Here is a 22,962-nt window from a genome sequence, read left to right on the forward strand (position 1 = left end):
AATGAACCAAAGAAGCATCAGACATCATAAATTGGTGGTCTTTCATTAAAAAATACATTGAACAATGTTAGGTATTTTAACTAGTAATAACTACAAAACTTGACATTGTTGGATTTTTTATTATTATTTTCTAAATTAATATTGAATTTGGCTTAAAGCAAGACACTTAAGGTAAAAACCATTGTTCTTTCATTAACTGGTCAATTTTGAGATTTTGGCCTACTTTGCTTCCAAACCATCTTTTAAGTCTACTGGGTAGAAAACAATCCAAAATACACATTTAAATGTGCTAATTGTATTAGCCTTTATCAATTTTTGCCTGTGGAGTTCATATAGCCTATCATTTATCTAATTTATATAACATTTTATTCCTAAAAACATTGCGAACAATTATCTATTTTTTTCTGTCTGTTGAATTTTCTCATTTAATTATGGAGTGATAAAAAGAGATATCCAGAACATCGTCTCTAAAAACTTTTAAATCTGTCAACCAAATGAAACATGAATTTTGAACCTTGTTTTATCCAATCTATGGCAATCAGTGCATATTTAACTAGATAATGCATTTAGCAAACAACGCATAATACAAAACAGTTGTCTTAATGTGCGATGTTAAGTTTTTTTTTTACAGACTTTGAATTGATCATTATCGATAATAATAATAACAAGTCTAACATAAATTTCAAAGTACATAGCAAAATAATGTGTGTGTGTGTATATATATATATATATATATATATTTTTTTTTTCATGCTGTACTCCCATCCCTTGCCGTAAAATGTTTACCACTGTCGTAACTAAAACGGGAATCACCTGCGTTTAACGTGAAGCGTGGAGATAGTGCATTAAACCATCTTACACTGAAGATTTAGTTTGTATTTCTTCGTTCTATAAGATCACTTAAATAAGAGAACAACAGTGACCGATTACGATTCGCAAGGATGTTTAAAAAGTAAGCATAAGCCGTTGTCAACCTAATAACGTGACATAGTAGCTAACGCAACTTAGCATTGTTACAGTAATTGAGTAGTGTTTCGTTAGCTCAGTAGCTCCGTAGAAGTAATAAATATATATATTTAAAAATTGCATGTATATGCTTACCAGCTTAATATGGTATAACGTTAGCTTAATATGTACCCTTAATTCTATAACGTTAGCCGTTATAGTAACCTGTTTAGCTAAGTTACACTGCTAACTTGCTGTCAGCTCAATTTTATGGTTCATTAGTAATGATCCATCTTTATTCCTTGGTTTTCACACTAAGCTTTGATAAGATAACGTTACTTTTAATATTTATAACGTGAAAGATAGTAAGCAAATTGCAAAAAACGTATGTTTACATTAAGTGATGGATGTGCGGTGTTCAAGGAACCAAACTTGATATAAGTCAATCATAAAACATTTGAGTAATTATGTTATATCAGACTTCTGTACTGGACTAATTTCTTTATTTGAACAAACAGTATTTTTTGAGAAATCTGTGTCATCTGCATTATTAGATGATATATTTGCTGATTATTTTCTTTGTCTTCATAGATTTGATGAAAAGGAAAATGTTTCAAACTGTATTCAGCTGAAGACATCTGTAATTAAGGGTATAAAGAATCAGCTGTTAGATCAGTTTCCCAACATCGATGATTGGCTCAACCAGATAATGCCCAAAAAGGATCCAGTCAAAATTGTGAGATGGTAAGAGTTTCACAATATGGACATCTGTAATGCAGTACTAAAGGATTAACTAATTGTGATATTTTGTCTATGTTTCCAGTCATGAGCATATTGAAATTCTTACAGTAAATGGAGAGCTGCTCTTCTTCAGACAGAGAGAAGGGCCCTTCTATCCCACCCTCAGACTTCTACACAAATGTAAGACGGCTTTAATTTTAGCAGTATATTGCTTTCTCTGCAGAAAAAATTTTCTCAGGTGACAGAAGATGATGGAAAACTTCTTATATTACACAACCTACACTTGCAATTCAACTTGGTCAGACTATTGCCTGATACTTGCGTGTCTATGCTCCAGATCCCTTCATCCTGCCACACCAACAAGTAGATAAAGGAGCCATCAAATTTGTTTTGAGTGGAGCAAATATCATGTGCCCAGGCCTTACATCACCAGGAGCCAAACTCTACCCTGCTGACACAGACAAAGTAGTTGTATCTTTCCAACTGTTGTATTTATTTTTTTGTTTCTGAAATATTTTTCTGCACTTGAAGAATAAATCCTATTGATTTATTGTAAAGAAATAGTTCACTTAAAAATAAAAAGTCTCTTCACACAACTATTTTGTCAATGCCAAAAAAGGACACAAAAAGCACCATATTACTTTTGGTCTGTCGTTCATCACTTAAAGGAATCATATGACTTAAGAAAATGTCTTATGAACTACTTTTATGGTATATTTGTCCTTTTGAAATGTTTTGTGTAAAATGAATACCTATTTTCAATTTTCATTTTAGTTTAAGTTTTAGTAATTTTGTTATGTTATCTTTTTGATTTTTTTCCCCCTATTTTTTCTATTTTATGTTTCTTTCAGCATTAGCTTTAATAATTGTAGTACTTAAACATTTATTTCAGTTAGTCTCCAAAGCAACATTTTGTTTTTCAACTAATATTTATTTTTAATTTTATTTCATTTACTTTCAGTTACTGAAAACAATAACAACACTACCATAAATATTTGTTTTTGAGTGAACTATTCATGTAATAGATTTGATTGGTGTGTGTTGCATAGCAAATGTTGTTGTCCTTAAGTATTTGTTTCCAGGCCATAATGGCAGAAGGGAAGCAGCATGCAATCTGTGTGGGAGTCATGAAGATGTCTGCAGATGACATGTGAGTGTTTTATGCATTTGTATTCTGAATCCCCATTTGATTTTAAAATGCAAAACTACACACACGTCTACAAAAACTATATATATATTTTATGATCTGCACAGACATTCTTAAATGTTGAAATGTTTAGTTCGTCTATCCTCTAGATAAGTGTTTCTAACCGGTGGGTTGCAAGACCGTTTTGAGTGGGTCAGACTTAATTCTAACCTCCAGTTTCACAGACAAGGCTTAAGTCTAGTTCCTGACTAAAATATGTTTGAGCTGTTTTAACTGAAAGCAGCTTGCACTGACATGTCTTAAAATATGTCACTGTCATTGTTTTTTTTCTAGGGCATTTTTATAAAAATTACTTAAATGTCCTATAATTGAACTAAGGCCAAATCCTTGCTTAATCTAAGTTTTGTCTGTGAAACAAAGCCAAAATGTTTTTTTCTGAAACAAGACATTTATTATGAAAGATGTGGGATAGCTGTTGACTCTTCTATTTGAACAAAAACTAGTTTGGGACTAGTTTAATAGCCTTACCTTATAATACTGTTTATTCATCAGTGTTAATTATATTCTTTATTTAAGTGGATGTTAAAGTGGGATGATCGTGTATCAACCATTTTTCAGAAATAAATTAGCTTGGTTCAAATGACTAAAACTTTGGGTTACGGCTTAAAGGCACAATATGTAAGATTTTTGGATTAAAATATCCAAAAACCACTAAAACAATGTTATATATTTTGTTGACCTGTGTACTTACATTATTCCAAATGTTTTCAGCCATGTTTAATCCAGAAAATTAGCTATTTTAACCAGTGTAACGGCCCGCGTCGTTGTGTCGCTTTTCAATTACGTCATATCTGTGTTACCCTTGATTTCCAGGTTTACTTCCATAGAAACCGTGGAAACACCAAAGACGCTTTGATATATAATGCGTTTTATTAGACAGGTGAACAGCTGTATGGATACTTTTATTGACAGAAAACTTTTCATTGTTATATAGCTCAACAGGGTTAGTCTTAGTGCTTGGTTTCCTGATTAACCGCGAGTAACGTTTGTACCGCGCCTCCGAGACAACACTATTTTGTCAAGTGGCTAACATAGCGTAATCAGAAAAAGCTTTATTTGCAGGAACAGTAATGCAGCATTTTCTACACCATACAATATATTTAAAAATTAATTGTATGTCATTCAAGATCTTCAGCTCTTATTAGTATTATATTCTAATATCAATCTAGTTTATTGCAGTTTGCAACAAGCGTCTCATAGCAGCCGCCGAGCGAACGCAGAGTAACGTTATAACATAACTTTCAACGCACTCTAATGTATTTAAGTATGATTGTTTTGACCAAGGAAAACAGCGCTGCGTTACCCCATAATTTTAATTTGCCAAATAAAGTCACGAGTAACAATTCTGTACTCGCATTTGTTTTATTATAACGAAATGAAATAATGTGAATGTAAGGGATCAACTGCAACTGTAACAAAGTTCAAGTTCAGGGAAGGAGACGGACGTTAAACGTAACTTTAATTAAATGTATTTTTAACTACATTTTAACATAAACAACAAAACGAAAGGAGCAGCAGCAGCGGTCCAAGGCTCTCGTCCCGCCCTGCTTCATACCACAGTAACATTATTAAAACTTTAATACATTAGCTCCCCCATGAACATGATTTCTGCCTGAGTCCCGTCGGATTGCTTTCCATCGGCTGTGGAGGTGAAAACGGTACCTCTCATACATTCCACGCACATTCATGACATCATCAATCTACACCTTTGTTATTGTTTTGAAAGAGTGACCTCTAGTGGTGAACCTGGCATACCTGGCAATCTGCTCTAGATTGCTTTGTGAATCTAGATTGGATTGTTTATAAAAGAAAACAATTCATGTAATTAAAATAAATAAATCAGCATCAGTTTAAACATATGACTACAGTTTTTTTGGTTATTGAAAACTAAATGATTAATTTGCCTTTCATTTGAGAATATTTTCTTGTCTCACTTTACTGAACAGAGAGAAAGTAAACAAGGGAATTGGAATCGAGAACGTTCACTATCTGAATGATGGACTATGGCACATGAAGACGTATAAGTAATGACAGACATGAGGATGCGGTGGAATCGTTTGGACCCCTTGTCACCAGGCTGCTACTGTTTACATGAATGGACTCAACTGTCTACCATGCCGAAAGCTTTGAAAACGAACCCATTTTAATGCACAAATAAAATCCGTATTCAAGTCATTCCTAACTGAAATGTTCTGTTGCTACAGTGAAAGCCGAATTGTGTTATGGTTGCTTAAAATCTATTTAAAGAATATTTGTATACTTCTCACTTGCCCAAGACAGAAAATCTTTGGTATTTGTTTCGCATCATCTAAAACAACATGACACTATATACTATGTATCATTTACAGTATGATTCAAGAATTTCTGGTTTTATAGTTTTGAACCCATTGTCTTTTTGTACTAAAAGCAGAAAACATAAATCAATGCCACTCTATGAAACTCAAAATCCCATGAGGGCCTGATGTTTCTTTTTAAATATACAAATGTCTCTGCTGCTCTACATCCACATCATATTTATGTAAATTTAAACCACAAAAGCTGATTGTTTACATCCGGATAAAAGTACACTGAAGTGGGAGGGGTTTGACTGCTGTTACAGAAAGTGTGAATACAAACAGCTTGTGGAAGACAACCCCATCTCAGTACTTAATTGAATTAGATTGAATTGAAAGCCAAAATTGAAACATATCACTTTTCTACTGAAAAAGAAAAGACAAATTCCAAGTCGTCTTCAACTGAAGAACGGGAAAGGTGAGTGAATCTACCGTCATGCTGAAATATAGGCATGCTGAAATACCCGAACTAATTTTTCTAATTATTTTAATTGTAGTGTCTCCACCATTGAATCAACGGTTCTCAACGAGATAAAATAAAGGAAGACTGCATAGATGGAAAATTTAGAAAACTGTTCATAATGCACTGTACCATAAAGTTTGTAGAGCATGAACAATTTGCCTTCTGGAAAATTGCTGATTTTGGTGTTTGGTAATGATCATAGGTCACTGCAGACTAGCTTTGTTTTTGACTGAGAAGTTTCATCGAATGAGGGTAAAAAAATAAATAGCAGGGGAAGTAAAAGCTGCCTTTATTAAACTGAATTGTATATCAGATGCAAAAAGTTATCTGAAAATGTATAATCAGAAAACCGCTGTCCCAAAATTTACTTTTTACATTTTATGGCGACTTCAAGTTACCATCTAACCCGACCTCGTTTTGAAGATGCAGTTTAAAGATTCTCCCCAATCGTCTTCTCGGTTAACTGGGAAAAGACAACAAATTGGCGGTCATAGTGAGATTGTGACTTTATCCTTTTTTACTCGGGAAGTTAATCCTTTTTTAATCGCAAATTTACTCGGGAGCTTTAAAACTTAAAACAATATACCAGCATCCATCGATCTAATCACAGATATATAATCAGTAATCGAGAGTTAAACTACAGCTGAGGTGAAAGGCAATGACCTTGTGAAAGCTGCATTTCAAAGTAAAATACTGGAGATAACGCAAAACTTTTTTTATTTTTTTATTTTTTTTTTATTATTATTTCACATTCATTATAATAATAACAATACAATACATTAAGGTTGAAGAAAAAAAAAAAAAAAAAACAGTCAAGTTACCAATAAGAAAAATAAACTTGTGACAGATTTATATCCCATGACAAAAATAGTTCTAGTGACATATTATCCATTAAAATTTTCTAAATGAATATTCATTACTGATATGCATTTCTTGTTTGTAATTAAATTAAGAGACTTAAAATAAAAATCCACCTCTATCAAAAACAACTTAAATGATGGTGAAGAATTCTGGAATTTACATTTATGGATATGAAACTTGCCTAACAAAATGTAAAGGTTTATTATAGTACATAGTTTCTTTTCTTTGTATTCAAAATAAGTGATAATGTTCTTCCCCTCAATGTTGATTTTGTGTTTTGTTTTACATAATATATAGTTCTCAAGTTCTTTCCAAGATGCATTACTGTATGAACCCATAAAACAAGTGGGTTACATTTTCAAGTTCATTTTTACAAAAAGTACATTTGTTATCAATATCAAGAAATCTTGAAATGTACATCTTAGATGGGTATATGTTATATAATATTTTTAGATGTAATTCTCTAATTTTATTTGTGACACAAAATTTAAAAGGAATAAGCCATGTGTTTTGCCAATTAACATTCATAAAAATAGCATCCCAGAAAAATTTCCCTCTAGGTATTATTTTTTTGGCATTGTAGAAACATTCTCTAATATGTTTATTAGTACATTTTTTGCTTAGAATGTCAATACCATTTATGTAAAGAATGTTAGGAGTAATGCGTTGTACATTTTGCTCTACATAGCTTTTCATTAATTCTAATATTCCACTGGGAATAGAGTTAATTACTGAGCTAAATTCTTTAAATTTTACATGGAAAGTTTTCTGTGTAAGAAAGTCTTCATAGCTAAGAAGTTGACCATTAGGGTTAAATAAGTCTTTCAAGTAGATGATATTATTATCTATCCAGTTTTGTAAATACAATGATTTGTTCCTTTTAATAATATACTTATTGTTCCAGATGATAGATTTATGTGGTGAAAAGTTGTGTGAATAACAAAGCTTCCAGGCTAACAGAGCTTGTTGATGAAATTCCGACATCTTAACTGGTAATTTAGAAATACTGTAATTACAAGACAGTAAGAACTTGAGACCTCCAACCTTCTTGAATATATTATGAGGAATAAAATTCCATAATGAATCTGGGGCTTTTAAGCATTCCTTTAACCATTTAACTTTAAAAGTATAATTTAAATCCACAAAATCCAACAGATCAAAACCCCCTTTTTTCATTTGAAAAAAGCAAAGCTTTTTTCAAATGATGATGCCTATTCTTCCATACAAATTTTACAAACATATCATTGATTTCTTTACATGTAGAATCACAGACATTAAGGGAGAGTGCTGGATACACAAATCTAGAAACTCCTTCAGCCTTAGTCAAAAGGACCCTACTTAAGATTGATAAGTCTCGTTGAAGCCATAGGTTCAATATAGTTTTAGATTTTTTCATTTTGGGGGAGAAGTTAAGTCGTTGGCGCTCTATAACATTTTTACAAACAAAAACACCGAGATATCTAATACAATTTTTAACAGGCATATTATATATGGTTTTAACGTTTGTTTCAAACAGACATAAAATTTCGCATTTAGATTTATTCAATCTTAGTCCAGAAGCAGCTGAAGATTCGTCTATTAATGCTACAGCTTTTCCAATCTGATGTTTGTCCTTTAAGAATAATGCTGTATCATCAGCTAGTTGGGTTAGTTTAATTTCCTTTCCAAAAATAGACAAACCTTCAATTATTGAGTTCTTTAAAATATGTAATGAGAGCAATTCGGCAACAATCAAAAATAAAAAGGCACTGGAAATCTTTTGGTAGTGTTTGGATGTAGTATGACACAACTGTCAATATTTTTATAAAACATTCCAATTGTTGAAATAAAATTTTGACCAAAACCAAAGGTTTGAAAGTGCTTTAAACAAAAAATAATATTCCACCGTATCAAAGGCCTTGTAAAAATCAAGAAAAACTATAAGGGAGTCATTATAAATTTTTTCAGAGTACTCTAATAAGTCAAGAACAAGCCTTATGTTGGAGCTAATATGACGGTTGGACATAAATCCAGTTTGAGTTTCGGCAATAATTTCTCCAAGAACTTTTTTTAATCTTTTAGCATATACCAATGAGATAATTTTGTAATCTATATTTAGGAGCGTAATAGGTCTCCAATTTTCTATCATAAGGTGTTCTTTTTCCGGTTTAGGGATTAGCGTTATAATACCCTGTTTCATACTTGTTGACATTTCATTCCTATCTTGACATTCTTTAAATAATTCCAATAAAGGATCCACAATAATATTCCAAAAATGTAAATAGAATTCAACCGAGAGGCCATCGTTGCCTGGAGATTTTCCTTTTTTCATTGATTGGATTGCTTCTGATATTTCTGGCTCTCCATACTTTGTGTCGGAAAGTGCGCATGGTGAATTGCATGATAATGGGACGTGGTTTGTTGTCATCTTTATTTCTCCCCACTCTGTGTACTGTGTCTACCAGGAACCCAAGTGTGGACTTTTCTTCTGGAATGATCTGGGCGATTATTTCCAGCACCTCCTTTCTCACATCTTCGTTGCTGTATTCCGGCAGATTAAGCAGACGGAGATTCCATCGTCGGCTATATCTCTCAGCCTCCTCCTGCCGCTCCTGAATTACAGTCGCTCGCTCGTTCAGCTTCTTCACGATGTCATCTGTCGCCTTACAATGCATCCCAAGGTCTTTCATATGCTCCTGCATGACAACAATCTCCGCCGTGTTCTTGTTCACCATTTCTTCAAACTTGGAGAATCGGTCATTCAGTCCGTGAATAGCTTTCAGAATATCAGCATTGGACACATTTTCCGTTTCTTTCTTCGAAATTTCAGAGTGGACCTTCTTTGGACTGGGGCTATTCAGGGTTTTCAGGAAGAGGTGAACATAAGTTTGGGAAAGCATCAGACTCCATGTCCAACATCAGTCCTCCCTTGCGTCTTGCTTCTTTTTTGGCCATATTTTCAGTACTAATCTGTCACGTTGCTAACTTCTCTATAAGCTAGCCGGTTCACTGTTTCATAACGCGACGACGGAAGAACTTCACTTTTTTCTCTTTTTTTTAGGTTAAATAGTCCTACTGTCCGTGCATAAAATACAAAGGCAACAAGTCACTTCTCAGAAAACAATCTTTGAGTCCATTAGGATAATTCTAAAAGTTTGGTAGCCTACTTGAAAAATTCACGAGCTCACAGGCAAGCGTCTACCCAGGTCGCCATCTTGGCCCCCCCTCGACATAACGCAAAACTGTTGGTAAAAGACATAGCCAGTAGCGTCATCAAATTTATCACAGAGGTATGATGATAATTTATTAAATATTAGCTGATAAAAAAATAATTTTAAATGATTGATTGTAAATATATACATTTTATACATATACATCCGGGGGCCATTTATAATATGTATTTAAAGGTTTTCATGAGCACTTTTTTGGGTCAAACTTTAGCACACAAGAGCTGCTAAAGTCCAATCTAGCTTTTAACTGTCCCATCCTTTTTTTAATAACTGTTTTTTTTAGGTGCCACCAATTCTTGCACACCTTTGAATTAGAAAAAATGTTCCTATACATGTATATCTTCCTTTAACATTCCTCTCCTTAAATTTGAAACACTGTGTACAGTACATAACATAGGCCTAGATGTAACAAGGCATACAAGGCCTTGATTTTAAATCTCTTTGCAGACACTCATTTTAAGTGTCCTTTTGGGAACTAGCAACAACAGCACATGATAATACAAAGCAGTATTACTTTAAATCGGCAAGTCACAAAGTGCAAGATGTCTGTTATTTCTGAATTATGAAATCAAAGTACCATCATTCAATATTAATGTGTTCAACATTTTCGGTAGCTTGTCAGTTTAAGAATAATAATATATGGGTTGAAACACAAAACCGAAAATGAATATTAATACATGACTTCTAACGATATGATTCTCATGTGCTAAAGATCAAACAGATGATGTGTTTGAAAATCAGATCAGGATGTGAAAAGGGTGAAACAGGAAACTCTATTCTAGAGCGAAATGAGTTCAAAAGCACTATGGACAGCGATTCAGTGACAGATGTTTGTAAAAAGGTAGTTGTTTCCCAACCTAGCTACCAATAGTGTTGTAAACTATTGTAAATATCCATGTAATAAAGAGGATTTAATGTTTTATGGGTGTTTTCATTTATTAATTTAAAAGGGTCACAAACCATTGTGTAATGAATTATAGAAACAATATTTTGATATGCAAATAGACAAGTTTCTATGCAAGTAATAGCACAAACTCAAGCGTATTTGGATTACACTTTTGAACCACATTTACTTGACTTGAACGTTTTCTTTTGCCATATAAACAGCCCTTCCCTTTACATCCAAAATATTTCCTTTTAAAAGTCACCAAAAGATTCTTAATTTTTATTCCTACCAGTCCCCCATGAAAAGTAAGAAAAATGTAAAGAATAATTAGAACACAGCTAGATAATCAGTTATCATCAAATGGATCATATAAAGTATACACTTTGCATTTTTTTATATACAATTAACCAATTTGCTGCTGAATTGTTTACAGGGGAGTTGTAGAAGTGTATACCATAAAACTTCATAAAACATCACAGTGCATATCTGATCCATAAATGTGGCATTCATAAATCTAGCAAATTTTTATTCAAAATATTATCAAGTGCACAAAATGATCCTATATTGGCTCTCATGATTAAATCATGCTCATATGCAAAGTTGCAAACCGTTATCCTTTTGCTTTTACCAGAGAACATTTTTAGCAGAAAGCAGGGTGAAAAACCCTCATCTTACACACCAGGACCAACCTTCATCGAACACAACCAGAAAGTACACATAACACATCACAGATAATTCAGCCCTGCACCCAGTATCATCAACATTCCAGCTCTGTGTCACAGAAACAGTTCCAATACAGAAACCATGAAGTCAATCAGTCATTATCAGAGTCTTTAGGAGGCAGAAATGTCAAGGAATCATGAAATTCGTGTCCATACGGCCGGAGTCTATATACGCCAAACATCAAGACCTGCATCTGGCTCGGAGACATACCTCCAAATGTGATGGCCATGTCAGAACAACAGGCCTCCACGACGTCGGCTGGGTTTTGGCCCATGCTGTCGGAAATCAAAGAGCTAGCGCTCTTCTTGTTAAAAAGCCCTTTGCCTTGCGCATCCTCTCCATTTTCAGCAAACACCCCACTGTACTTCAGACAGGTGGCGAGCTGCTTTTCTTCGGGCATCTTCCACAAGGCACGTCCTCGCTCGGGGCATTTGTCTTCATCTTTGAACATCTCTATCAGCCTCCTAACAGCCTCGTAGCTCAGCACAATCCCGCTGTCGTACTCCACATAATCCAGCTCTCCTGACTTTTCCGTGTGGCCAATGTAAAACGGCTGGCTTGAATCTTTTTCCAAAACCAAATACTTGAGGTTCTCTATAATTGCGAATGTGGTGGGCCGGGCCACGAAGAACCAGCGTAGGTCTCCGGCATTCTCATAGGCGTGTTTGATGGCTTTGCGCAGCCTGGCCCACTCATCCTGCTCCTGTAAGTCAAACGCCTCTAGAGCTTTGGAAGATTCGGACGTGTAGAACACTGATTTGTCGCAGTGTTTGCTCCAAGTGTCGTTGGCTGTCGCCCAGTGGACCAGGAGCTTGGGAGTGACCATGATGAGACAGTACACTCGAACCTGCTGGGTGAGATCAGACATCTGATTCTCTGATAACATTTCTAGTTCATCTTTGCTGATGGGTTTCAGATGATGGTGAAGATGCTGATGACTTCCTGAATGGACTCCTGTATTAAAGGTCTCAAAGTAAGTCATCACCAGGCAGAATATACCCCCTAGGATCAAGCCTTTCATAAAGGAACTGCCCTCAGACATCATGCTGGAATGTAACCCTGTAATGATAAAAATATGAATAAAGATATAATGATTAGAACAAAACAAATGGCAGTTTGTGCTCTTTTGACATATGTTCAGCAATAACAACAAAAATATTATATAACTCGAGACAGAGAGTATGTGATGAGAAACGTTGTCTGTTGAAATAACTTAAATTTTGTTCCTGGTGACAATACAAAGGTATTTTCACAAAGCAAATAGTCAAGTTTACTGAATAGTGTTTACTTCACACTCAAGAAGCTAACTTTGAAAACAACCGGCTACACCTAACTGCAAGAATACTTAATAAACGCTTAATATAAACTAACGTTACACATTTAAATCATTAATTAGATATAATCTGGATACCTTTCAAGAACGCAGAATAGTGCTCACATTTAGACGCTAACGTTATCCCTTCGCATTTAGTTCCGTACACACAACCGGAAAACAAAAAAATGTAGTCCGTTCTGGAGTCAGTGTTACCTGTCCACCTTGCAATTCATTTGCACGGAATAAAGTAAGAAAGCTGGTCGCAGTCCAGTGCGGCTTGAACACGGATGTTTAAGCGGATGTTTAATCTGAACGAAAGGCACAGTGGGAAATGTTGTTCATTTAGGCTGTCTCGCTGAGACGAACACGGTGGTAAAAACTACAAACGTCGTTTTCCTGTAAGTAAACAAGGGCGGAAATGATTTGTGCCATTTAAAAGTTTTCACTGATTATTTAACCACTTTTATGTTAATGCATATATAAATATAAAATCGACTCACTTAAAATATGATTGAATAAATTATGAATTTAATTCAAATATAAAATTTGACAAATAAATGGACATATCTAAAACCAATTTACTTTATTTTTTTACAGTTGTACAGTTAGTGTAAATAATGCATTAAGAATTAATTTTAAATTAACACATACATAGATAAAACTATGTAAGTCATGTTTAAGATGTTATTTAAATATGACAATAAAATAATGCAGTAATTACGAATTAACTATTACTAAAACTGCAACTTTTTATAAAGCATTTTATAAAACACTTTTCTTAATATATTTGCCAAAGAGCTTTTCTGTTTTTCATTTTCTGCTTTGTAAGAGGATTTAGAAATTAAGCATATTGAAACCTCAATTGCTAACTGAATTATAGAAAACTTTATAATGTAGTGAGAACGATTTCTTAGAATAAAAGGAAAATGTTTGGGCTAATGACTGTGGAGCCACACGAAAATGTAGCCATGACTGCACGATACTTTACTAATATAAACTATAATATAAATATTTCTTTATCAGTCATTTGTGGCTCTTTTGTGGCTCATCAATGGAGAAAGATGCTTTATAGAATGACCTACGACCCACTGGTTGTGAAACACTGCTTTAAAGGGATTGTTCACCCAAAAATGAAAATTCTGTCAGTAATTTCTCACCCTCATGTTGTTCAAACCCCGTAAGACCTTCGTTCATCTTCGGAACACAAATTAAGATATTTTTGATTAAATCTGAGAGCTGGATCACTCCCCCATAGGCTTCTAAGAGATTGAAACTTGCCAGCCCCGAAAAGTTATTAAAGTCCAAATAGTCCAAGTGACTACAGTGGCTCAATCTTAAGTTTATCAAGCGACGAGAATACTTTTTGTGCGCAAAAAACAAACAAAAATAACAACTTTATTTCAACTATTCATTTCCTTCTCTGTTGGCCTCGAGTCAGTTCACGTAGTGTAATAGCGTAAGCTTCTGTGTTGTACGTCACACGCATCACACACATGACCAGCGTCGGCCAATAGTGAGCCTATGTGTGACGTAGCTCTACGCAATCACACTACGTGAACTGACCAGAGGCCCAAAGAGAAGGAAATGAATAGTTGAAATACATTTATTTTTGTTTGTTTTTTGCGCACAAAAAGTATTCTCGTCGCTTGATAAACTTAAGATTGAGCCACTGTAGTCACTTGGACTATTTTAACGATGTCTTTAATAACTTTTCGGGGCTAGCAAGTTTCAATCCCTTAGAAGCCTATGGAGGAGTGATCCAGCTCTCAGATTTAATCAAAAATATCTTAATTTGTGTTCCAAAGATGAATGAATGTCTTACGGGTTTGGAAAACATGAGGGTGAGTAATTACTGACAGAATTTTCATTTTTGGGTGAACTATCCCTTTAAAGAACCAGATGGTGCAGTTACAGAATCCACCAGGCCAGGCCAAGGGGTCATTGCATGGCTCTGTTAGCCCATGATAGCAGATGTCAGTATCTACACCTCCTGGTCCCAAAAAGCATGTTTCTCCACTGACAGTCAATAAAAATTAGCCAAGCATTCTGAAAAAAAATAAAAATAAATTATACATATATATATATATATATATATATATATATATATATTTACCATGGTTTAAGGTAGTGGGCTGGTGAACTGAAGGAAGCACAAGTCAGCTTTTTATAGGAATACAGAGAGAATACCTTTCTGTTTTATTGAAATAATCTTTGTTATAGCTCTTATTTCCTTCCCACTGTCTTTAATGAACTCCTACTCATCAATTGGCTGAACTCATGAATCTCACATGAGCTAAGCTTTAATGTTGAATATGCAGCATTTTACATATTTACGAGATTAAACAGGCAAGACACAGGGTTTCTTTTTCATGCAAGATCAGAAGATATAAATTACTCATGCGATCATGGTGCATAAACAATTGAATAAAACATCTTTTGTTTCTCACCTGCCATCTCATTTCCTGAATACTCCAAAAAAAGATTTAATTACAAAGAAAGAAAGAAAGAAAGAAAGAAGCGACACTGGGTAATAGGCTAGGCTATGTATTAGTCAAAATAGGTTTTATTTGATTTTTTTTCATTTACATTAACATCAACATCGTAGCACAATTTTACAGACAATAAATAAACACATGAGAGACAATAAAAACAGACATTTGACAAAATATTATCAACAACAACAACAACAACATCGTCATGTAAAAATCAAACAGGTATAGCCTACAAGAATTATGGCGGGAATAGGTCACAAAATTAAATAGACTTAAGAATGCATGTACTCAAAATATCACATTCCCTTAATGGGCTCAGAAGTTATTTTGAATGATTGCTTTATAGGTTGGATATTAGTATTATGAGACAAAATTCCTTTGTTCCCTGTACAGTGAGACGCTGGCCCTTTAAGAAGAGACATTTAAATCTAGGCGTGTTTCCTGCTCCCGATGAGAATCCAGGCTTGCGTGCATCCTACGACGCGAAATTAGAGGAAAGATTATCTTACACATTACACAAATAATTACACAAAAAGCGGCATAGGTCACAAAAGGCTTTACCCACATTTAATTCGCATCATTTAAAGAGAAAAGGGACGGATACTCCTCTCGGGATAGACGCTCAACCTAACAAATGACATAAATGTCAGTTGGTCAAGGTCCACTCACTCTCCACATGTGGGCTTTTAGCATTTACACGTTTATTTTACGTCAGCTTTGCTTTCTTATTCGAAATCTTTACATTTTTTGAACGGAAGCACTTTCATATTGTGCCAGTATGGGTCATCTCCGCTTTTGGATGAGGATTTAGCTTTTTGGTTTTTGATTTGGGACTTAACCATGGATTTAAGTAGGCTACAGAAGAGCAGATATGTAGTGCTACAGACTGATGGTAAAGATTCATGAGGAAGCACGGGAAGAAACCTACAAACAACCTTACACGTGAAGGAAGAATTACATTCTTGGAAAGAAGCTCATGTATTTTATTGCTGATAACTTTACGCATTCGTAGTGGACACGGTTGTGGTTTATTTCAGGTTAAATTGACAAAAGACAGTCCGATTGTACATTCGCTACCATGTCGGCGGTGATGATATCACGGAAGGTTACTCGAAAATGGGAGAAATTACCTGGCAAAAACACCTTCTGCTGCGATGGACGGGTAATGATGGCTCGCCAGAAAGGAGTATTTTACCTGACCTTATTTCTCATCATTGGAACCTGCTCTCTGTTCTTCGCCTTTGAGTAAGTGCATGTTATTGTTGATTATTACAGACCTCGTCTACACTGCCAGCGACGCGACGACTAAAACCATCGGATCGGAGCTGTCGACACTGCACGCGCGCGATGTCAGTGTGGGCAGCTTCGTTCCCCCCCATTACAATGGGTTTTTTCACAGTGTAGAGTAGACTGTCTTCGTTTAATGCATTGTAATAATGGAGAAAATTAACAATAAAAAAATTGTCCGTGTGAAATATTGAGGACCGAAGCACTCCTGATTTTTTTTAGTAGGCTAAAAGCCATTTCCCAGTTTTGCCAGCTGACATTGAGGTAGCCTAAGCCATGGCTGTGTTTTAGAATAGAAATGTCCGATTCGTAAACGAGTTGTTTTTAAAATCTAATTGGTTGAAGAGGTCAAACGATTCTTTCACGACTAATCGCTCCCAGCAGATATTGAGTCAACGACTCGTCGACTATTTAAACCGAAAATAGATTATTTACGTGTGTGTTCAGAAAACATCTAATCCAATGTTAAAAATAAAATGTAGGCTACTGGAAATATGTTTACTACAACTAGTAATTGTAGGCCTATCATACAGATACAAACCACAGTTTGTTTTGAGTAGCATTTTATTAAAACGAGTAAACCATTTTTGCTAAAAGATTTAGGCCTAAACCTAAATTATAGGTTAGGCTACCTATTGTTTTATATATGGAAATAAAAACTAATTTTTAGGTACTATATTAGGCTACTTTTATATTTTTATGAGTTTAACCTCAACTGAACTGATATAAAATAAACACAAATTAATAAAACTAAACATAACCGTAAAACATAATTTCGTCAATTTGCTTACATAGAGTATTTCAGATCATGTAATATATCGGCGCTATGTCAGGGACCACCTAATGTAATTATGTCATGTTGCTGAATTGTTTTTATTGGACCGGTTCGTGAACTGATCGAATTAAGTAGGCTAATTTGCAGAATGACTTACCATCACTATATGACAGTTTTGTGACAATAATGTATCAAATCAACTGCTAATTTGCTACAAAATATATGATTTATATATCGCCTGTAAAAGACTATATGGTTTCATCAATTGAATGAGATATGAACCTTTTTGGATCTCCAAGTCTAATATGAACCTAAAATAATAATAATAATAATAAAATAGATAGCTACTATATCTAAATAGATCTGCTAATGATTGAATACAGTTAGGTCTATATTTTCAAATTGTATGAGATCCTTCGCCTGTTGATGGATGGGAAACAATTAAAAGCTGTGTCATCTTTGTTACTGAAACACATTTTGACAGTAGCACATTGCTGCCCATGTTGATAAAGCTGGATGTGAGTGAGTTCTTTTAGGTGGATATGGGCTCCCTTGTGTGGACTATGACGTCTGTGGTCTGTGTTTCCTGAGACTCCAGTGCTGTGCTCCTCCATTAGGCCTGATCATCAGCATGCAGGAAATGATTCCCTCCGCTTAGTCAGAAACTTGCAGTCATTTATTGAGCTGCTGGCTCCTGTAGTAGTAGCGTTTCAATGCATGCCATGTTCATTTATCGCTGTTACTGATAATTAGTCCTTGTGGGGCAGACATATTAACATAGAAACATGGCTGAGTGCGAAAGTTGTTTCTTGCATGACAGGCTAGGAACTAGAATGTTGTTGTTTTTTTGGCACTTACTATTTCAGTTTAACAGTTGATGGAAGTTCTGGAAATGCACATCACAAAATAACCACTATTATTAAATATCATCGGAGGTTATTCATATGGTCTCCTGAGATCTACAGGGTCTTCAGTTTCAGTAGTGCACATTAATTTTATGTGCACTTTATTTTTTATTTAATACCGAGCAGGAGATATCCAAAAGAGACTGACCGTGTTTATGGAAACGCATTGCTTTCAGCTGTTTTGAATTTACAGGGAATTATTTGAGTATTGCTGAATGCTTACATTATTGTGTTCTGTGTCTGGACAGTTTATTCCTCTGCGGGCTGAGTGAGTTTCAAGCACAAGACTGATTAGCAGTGCTGGACTTTGCACTGTTTTTTCTAAAGATCTTTGTCTTTTGCTCTGTCTTCCCGAAAAGAGTGTATCCCACCTCCCCTCCCATTCCTCTCCATGTCCCTGTTTGCTGAAAGTCTATGCTCTTATATTTTAATTTTTGGCCGTATGTGTAAACAAGACTTTGCAGGTATGTTTGTTTTCTGTTTGGATTTCAGAGATGAGAGTTGACTGTGAAGGCTCGAAATTCTGTGAAAAATCTGCAATGTGTGTAAAAGTAGACCGTAAAGCTGGGCGTACGTACACGTTATGATTTCTGCTGTTGTAAGAGCTCACTGACGGTTTTCTCTCTGAGGAAATTGTCTGGAAATCGTTGACGCTCCTATGGTCGCGTATCGCATTGTGTGAGAGTTTGCGAGCCGAGCCAAGTACGTTACGAGCACATCCCGACCTCCTGATAATTTTGAAACACGTTTGAACATTTCTGGGATTTTGACTATAGTGCAGGCTGTCCCTCTATTGCCAAATCATGCACAACCATTTCACAGGCTAGAATAGATCATAGATCGAGCATATACTGACACATACACACATACTTGTATATGTGGTTTACGGGGCTCTCCATAGGCGTATGGTTTTTCTACTGTACAAACTGTGTATTCTATCCCCCTACACTAGCACTAAACGTACCCCTAAACCTACCCATCACAGAAAACTTTTGTCATTTTTTGAATTTCAAAAAACACCATTTAGTATGTTTTTTTAAGCCATTTAGGGTTCAGGACACAGGAGATGTCCTCATAAACCATGTTTGCATTGTAATATCATTATACACATTTGTGTCCTCATAAACCATATAGCCTATACAATAACACACACACACACACACACACCCACTGTTTTGACGAGATTATCAGGTTAACCGACTGGCTCGCACAGTGTACGTCCGCCTTAAGACATAGTGCTGATCCTGACCTGCACTCACTTTGTCGATCCACCATTGGCTGAAAGGAAGAACCACTTGCTATTAGCCTGATATCGTCGACTTAAAGGTGAACTGTGTAATTCAATGTGGAATTTTTATTTATTTTAATATTTATGCAAATATTTGATTGTTTTAGTTATATTGTAATGTGCTTTGTCACTTTTTATATTTCTATATAGCTTTAATTTATTTTTAGTTCAGTCTTAGTTTTAATATAATCTTATTTTATTTCTGTTATTTGCAAGGGAGCATTTGTAGTTTTCTTTCAAATTTTTAATCAAATATCTATATTTTATCTTAGCTTTATTTCAATCAACTTCAACTTAAAAAAGTTTAAGATTATTTAATAACATTAGTCATGGCCTAATGGTAACAGAGTTGGACTGGTGACCCAAAGGTTGCTGGTTCGATTCCAGTACTGGCAGGAATATGACTGAGGTGTCCTTGAGCAAGGCACGTAACCCCCAATCGCTCCCCGGGTGCCACTCAAGGCTGCCCGCTGCTCCGGGTGTGTGTATCCACGTTTGCAGTGTGTGTGTGTGTTCACTACTCACTACTCTGCTCCTAATGGGTTAAATGCAGAGGTCAAATTCCATGTATGGGTTACCATACTTGGCCATCACGTGTCACTTTCTTTCACTTTCAAAACCCCTAACAAGTAGAAACAAGTTCAAGTAAGACATTTTTAGATTGAATTCCTGAAGTGTGTAAATACTGACACATTAAAACAGACCTTTAGTATGAGTTTGGTGCAAATCTGTCTATTTGAGCTCCAATGCCAGACCGATTGTTCAGGAAACCTGTTTTAAAACAGACATTAAATTTGCAATTTTGTATTGTATGCTAGTGATGCAGACTTACACACTTTACCTTACACACTTCTACCTTCTTACTGAAATAGTTTTACACCAGTGAAACTTTTAAATAGTTGCACTTCATATATTGACAGTCTTCAGATTCTGTTGATTATGTTCGTCCACTCATTCTTCCACATTAGTAGTACAAAGTTCAGGTTTCACTGGTTTGCCTTTGTCCTGTATGTTTGTTTTATGGCTTTGTTGCTCAGCAGTTAAATGTCTATACATTTTTGTGTATAATTGAATGTTGGATCCTCATGTTGTTGCTGTTGAATTAAGTGAATGACTTGTGGTCAGTGTCACGGTCTGTGTGAGCTCTCGAGGGCTGCCGTCTGTTGCTGTCTCTCTGCAGGGGTCGTGATAAAGGAGAAAAGACTGTTTATCCTTTTTATTCTGGATTTATGTGTCCCTGTGTTATGTGAATGCAAAACTGGAGCTGTGGCAAATTTGTCTTTATGAGGGATTAGGTTACTGTTTTTTTGACAGTAATGTGTAATAATTCATTTGCTTGGTTAATCACTTGCTCTTAAATTGGTGAACACTTTGAGAATTAGCAGAGGCTGTGATTAAAGTTTTCAGGCACAGCAATGTCACGGTACATTTCAACATTTTTATTTCTGTGTGAAACAGTTGAAATTACCTTTTGTACTTTAGCAGATTATCTACACCTATTTTAATCTTTCCTGAAATACTTTAACACAGAGAAAGCCACTGATGTCACATCTGGATGTAAGATTGAAGTTATTTGTTCTCTTGCAAATCTTTCCCCACTTTTTATAGCGCTATTATTGCATACAGCTTTAATATCATATCATCAAGTTTTGCAACGCAAAATTCAGAAGGTGATTATTTGCATGTTGAATTTTTTCCCAGGACTTGCAGGATCATTCACGCCTTAAAAGTTTGACTTACTTTTTGGTTTTATTTATTTATATATCTATGCATGTTTCCATCCTTAGAAGTATAACAAGTAGAAAATCTTTATCTATTTGGTGTATTTGTTATGGAAGTTTGTTTGAGAGTCAAGAATAGAAAAGGTAATTGTGTGATAAATATTAAAATAAGGAATATACAGTAGTCACATTGTGAGATACGGAGTACACCATTATATTTATAGTAATGTTTTGTATTGGAGTGGACACACACACACACACACACACACACACACACACACACACACACACACACACACACACACACACACACACACACACACACACACACACACACACACACACAAACACTCAAACAAACAAAACACACACATTTTTTAGATTTGACTGGACCACAATGAATCTTCATGTTGTTTTTAGCTTTCATCCATGTTTTTTCTCCTCTCATGATACTTTCCGGTGGAGTACCGGATGTTTGCGCTGAATGCTATCAGTTGTGATAATTGTCAGCCTCCCTGCCCCCACCGATCTCCACCGAGAGACCAGCCAGACCGATGAAGCAGCTCTATTGATTTTACCAACACACAGATAAGCCTTTCCATATAGTCCTAGCCAGCCATAAAACTCTGCAGCTGTGTTTCAAGTTGTCTTAACTGTGGAAAAAAGTCCTTTTCATTTTGTTCTCTGTGGAACAGTGTTCAGATAATTCACAAAGGACAAGCTGTAAAGGCAAACTGAAGGGTGGAGATGTTGTAACAGTGATACAAGTGGATTAGCGTGTGCATGATTTGAAATACATGCGTTTAATTGTCTTGATACCATTTTTATGAGTCTTCCACTAAATTTCCTCCATTTTGTTACATATAAGTCCACACATTTACTTTGGTAATGCATGTTTCTGATCCTATTGTGAACTATTCATTTGGTGTGTTATTTTAGACACAACAATGATTTTTCTTTGTACCCTTGAATTAGAATAGAATAACTTGCACTGATACTGATTGATAATGTTAACCAGTAGACAAATGGCTATTCAGGAAATGTTTCGCAAACTCTCAATCAGTCTAGCTCCATTGTGGTATATGTGGTATACGCCCATTTTTTTGTGATTCAATTGATTACCGCCCTACATTTTTTGCAGTTGAATATCCGGTTCCAGAACCGTCTCATTATGCTAGTCAAATGGTTTGCGAATGGGAATTTGTTGATAATGCATATTGAGGCACAATACTTGATGTGTTTTTTTATATTCTTTTATGGAGGAAGTTAAGTGATTAATTACGGTGCTTAAATAAACCTCGTACGTCAGTAGTGACAATAACAGAATCTTTAATATCGGAGCTGCTTATCTCTGGTATTGATTGTGGGGAGAGAAGTCCCATCCAGCACTGCATGATGGGTAATGTCCGGGAAGCTCAGGGCTGTGATAGGAATTGATGATGGCACAGGTTCAGGATGGTTAAAGTCATCAACACACACACACACACACACACACACACACACACACACACACACACACACACACACACACACACACACACACACACACACACACACACACACACACACACACACACACAGTTCTCCTCAGTTTTGCTCCTCTCTGCCCCAACAGCTTTCAAAATAATAAATGGATTTCACTGCAGCCTTCTATACTCATGATCTGGGCAGTGGAAAGTTTTATCGACCAGCCCTGCTCTGGATTTTTTATCGCTCCTTTTTATGTTTTCCAGTCTCATAGTTTAAAATGGATCAAACTAATCTGACCCATCCCACAGGTAGAATTCCAGTGTGTTGATGGCTTTGGTATG

The 22,962-nt window shown here is 35.4% G+C and overlaps 3 protein-coding genes across 5 annotated transcripts in view; 2 read left to right on the forward strand and 1 right to left on the reverse strand.

The window, feature by feature from the left end:
- The first annotated feature begins 780 nt into the window (after nucleotides 1-780).
- Nucleotides 781-5,068, forward strand: mcts1 (MCTS1 re-initiation and release factor). The gene is made up of 6 exons (XM_077236317.1): nucleotides 781-952; nucleotides 1,537-1,689; nucleotides 1,769-1,866; nucleotides 2,024-2,157; nucleotides 2,769-2,836; nucleotides 4,840-5,068. The coding sequence occupies exons 1-6, from the start codon at nucleotides 942-944 to the stop codon at nucleotides 4,919-4,921; spliced, it is 546 nt and encodes a 181-aa protein (XP_077092432.1). The 5' UTR covers nucleotides 781-941; the 3' UTR covers nucleotides 4,922-5,068.
- A 5,608-nt stretch (nucleotides 5,069-10,676) lies between these two features.
- c1galt1c1 (C1GALT1-specific chaperone 1) lies at nucleotides 10,677-12,993 on the reverse strand. 3 transcript variants are annotated; one of them, XM_077236319.1, is made up of 2 exons: nucleotides 12,897-12,993; nucleotides 10,677-12,427 (listed from the first exon to the last, which is right to left on the reverse strand). In XM_077236319.1, the coding sequence occupies exon 2, from the start codon at nucleotides 12,411-12,413 to the stop codon at nucleotides 11,460-11,462; it is 954 nt and encodes a 317-aa protein (XP_077092434.1). In that variant the 5' UTR covers nucleotides 12,414-12,427; nucleotides 12,897-12,993; the 3' UTR covers nucleotides 10,677-11,459. The 3 variants fall into 3 exon arrangements, with proteins under 3 accessions (XP_077092434.1, XP_077092433.1, XP_077092435.1); XM_077236318.1 differs by having other exon boundaries at nucleotides 12,780-12,993; XM_077236320.1 differs by lacking the exon at nucleotides 12,897-12,993 and adding an exon at nucleotides 12,807-12,891.
- A 2,599-nt stretch (nucleotides 12,994-15,592) lies between these two features.
- zdhhc9 (zDHHC palmitoyltransferase 9) overlaps nucleotides 15,593-22,962 on the forward strand; it is a 28,402-nt gene continuing 21,032 nt past the window's right edge. The window contains exon 1 of the mRNA XM_077236322.1: nucleotides 15,593-16,420. Coding sequence (XP_077092437.1) covers nucleotides 16,254-16,420 — 167 coding nt within the window. The 5' untranslated portion in view covers nucleotides 15,593-16,253. The remainder of the gene's footprint in view (nucleotides 16,421-22,962) is intronic.

The sequence above is a fragment of the Siphateles boraxobius genome, unplaced genomic scaffold (genome assembly GCF_051911475.1).
Source record: "Siphateles boraxobius isolate OS27281-9 unplaced genomic scaffold, OSU_SipBor_1 2, whole genome shotgun sequence".
Taxonomy (NCBI): domain Eukaryota; kingdom Metazoa; phylum Chordata; class Actinopteri; order Cypriniformes; family Leuciscidae; genus Siphateles; species Siphateles boraxobius.

What these genes read in the sequence shown, in the direction of transcription:
- c1galt1c1 (XM_077236319.1), bottom strand. Translation starts at nt 12,413, where the DNA reads ATGATGTCTGAGGGCAGTTCCTTTATGAAAGGCTTGATCCTAGGGGGT.
- mcts1 (XM_077236317.1), top strand. An exon ending in CCAGTCAAAATTGTGAGATG is followed by an intron (nt 1,690 to 1,768) that starts GTAAGAGTTTCA and finishes CTATGTTTCCAG; the next exon opens with TCATGAGCATATTGAAATTC. An exon ending in CCTCAGACTTCTACACAAAT is followed by an intron (nt 1,867 to 2,023) that starts GTAAGACGGCTT and finishes TCTATGCTCCAG; the next exon opens with ATCCCTTCATCCTGCCACAC.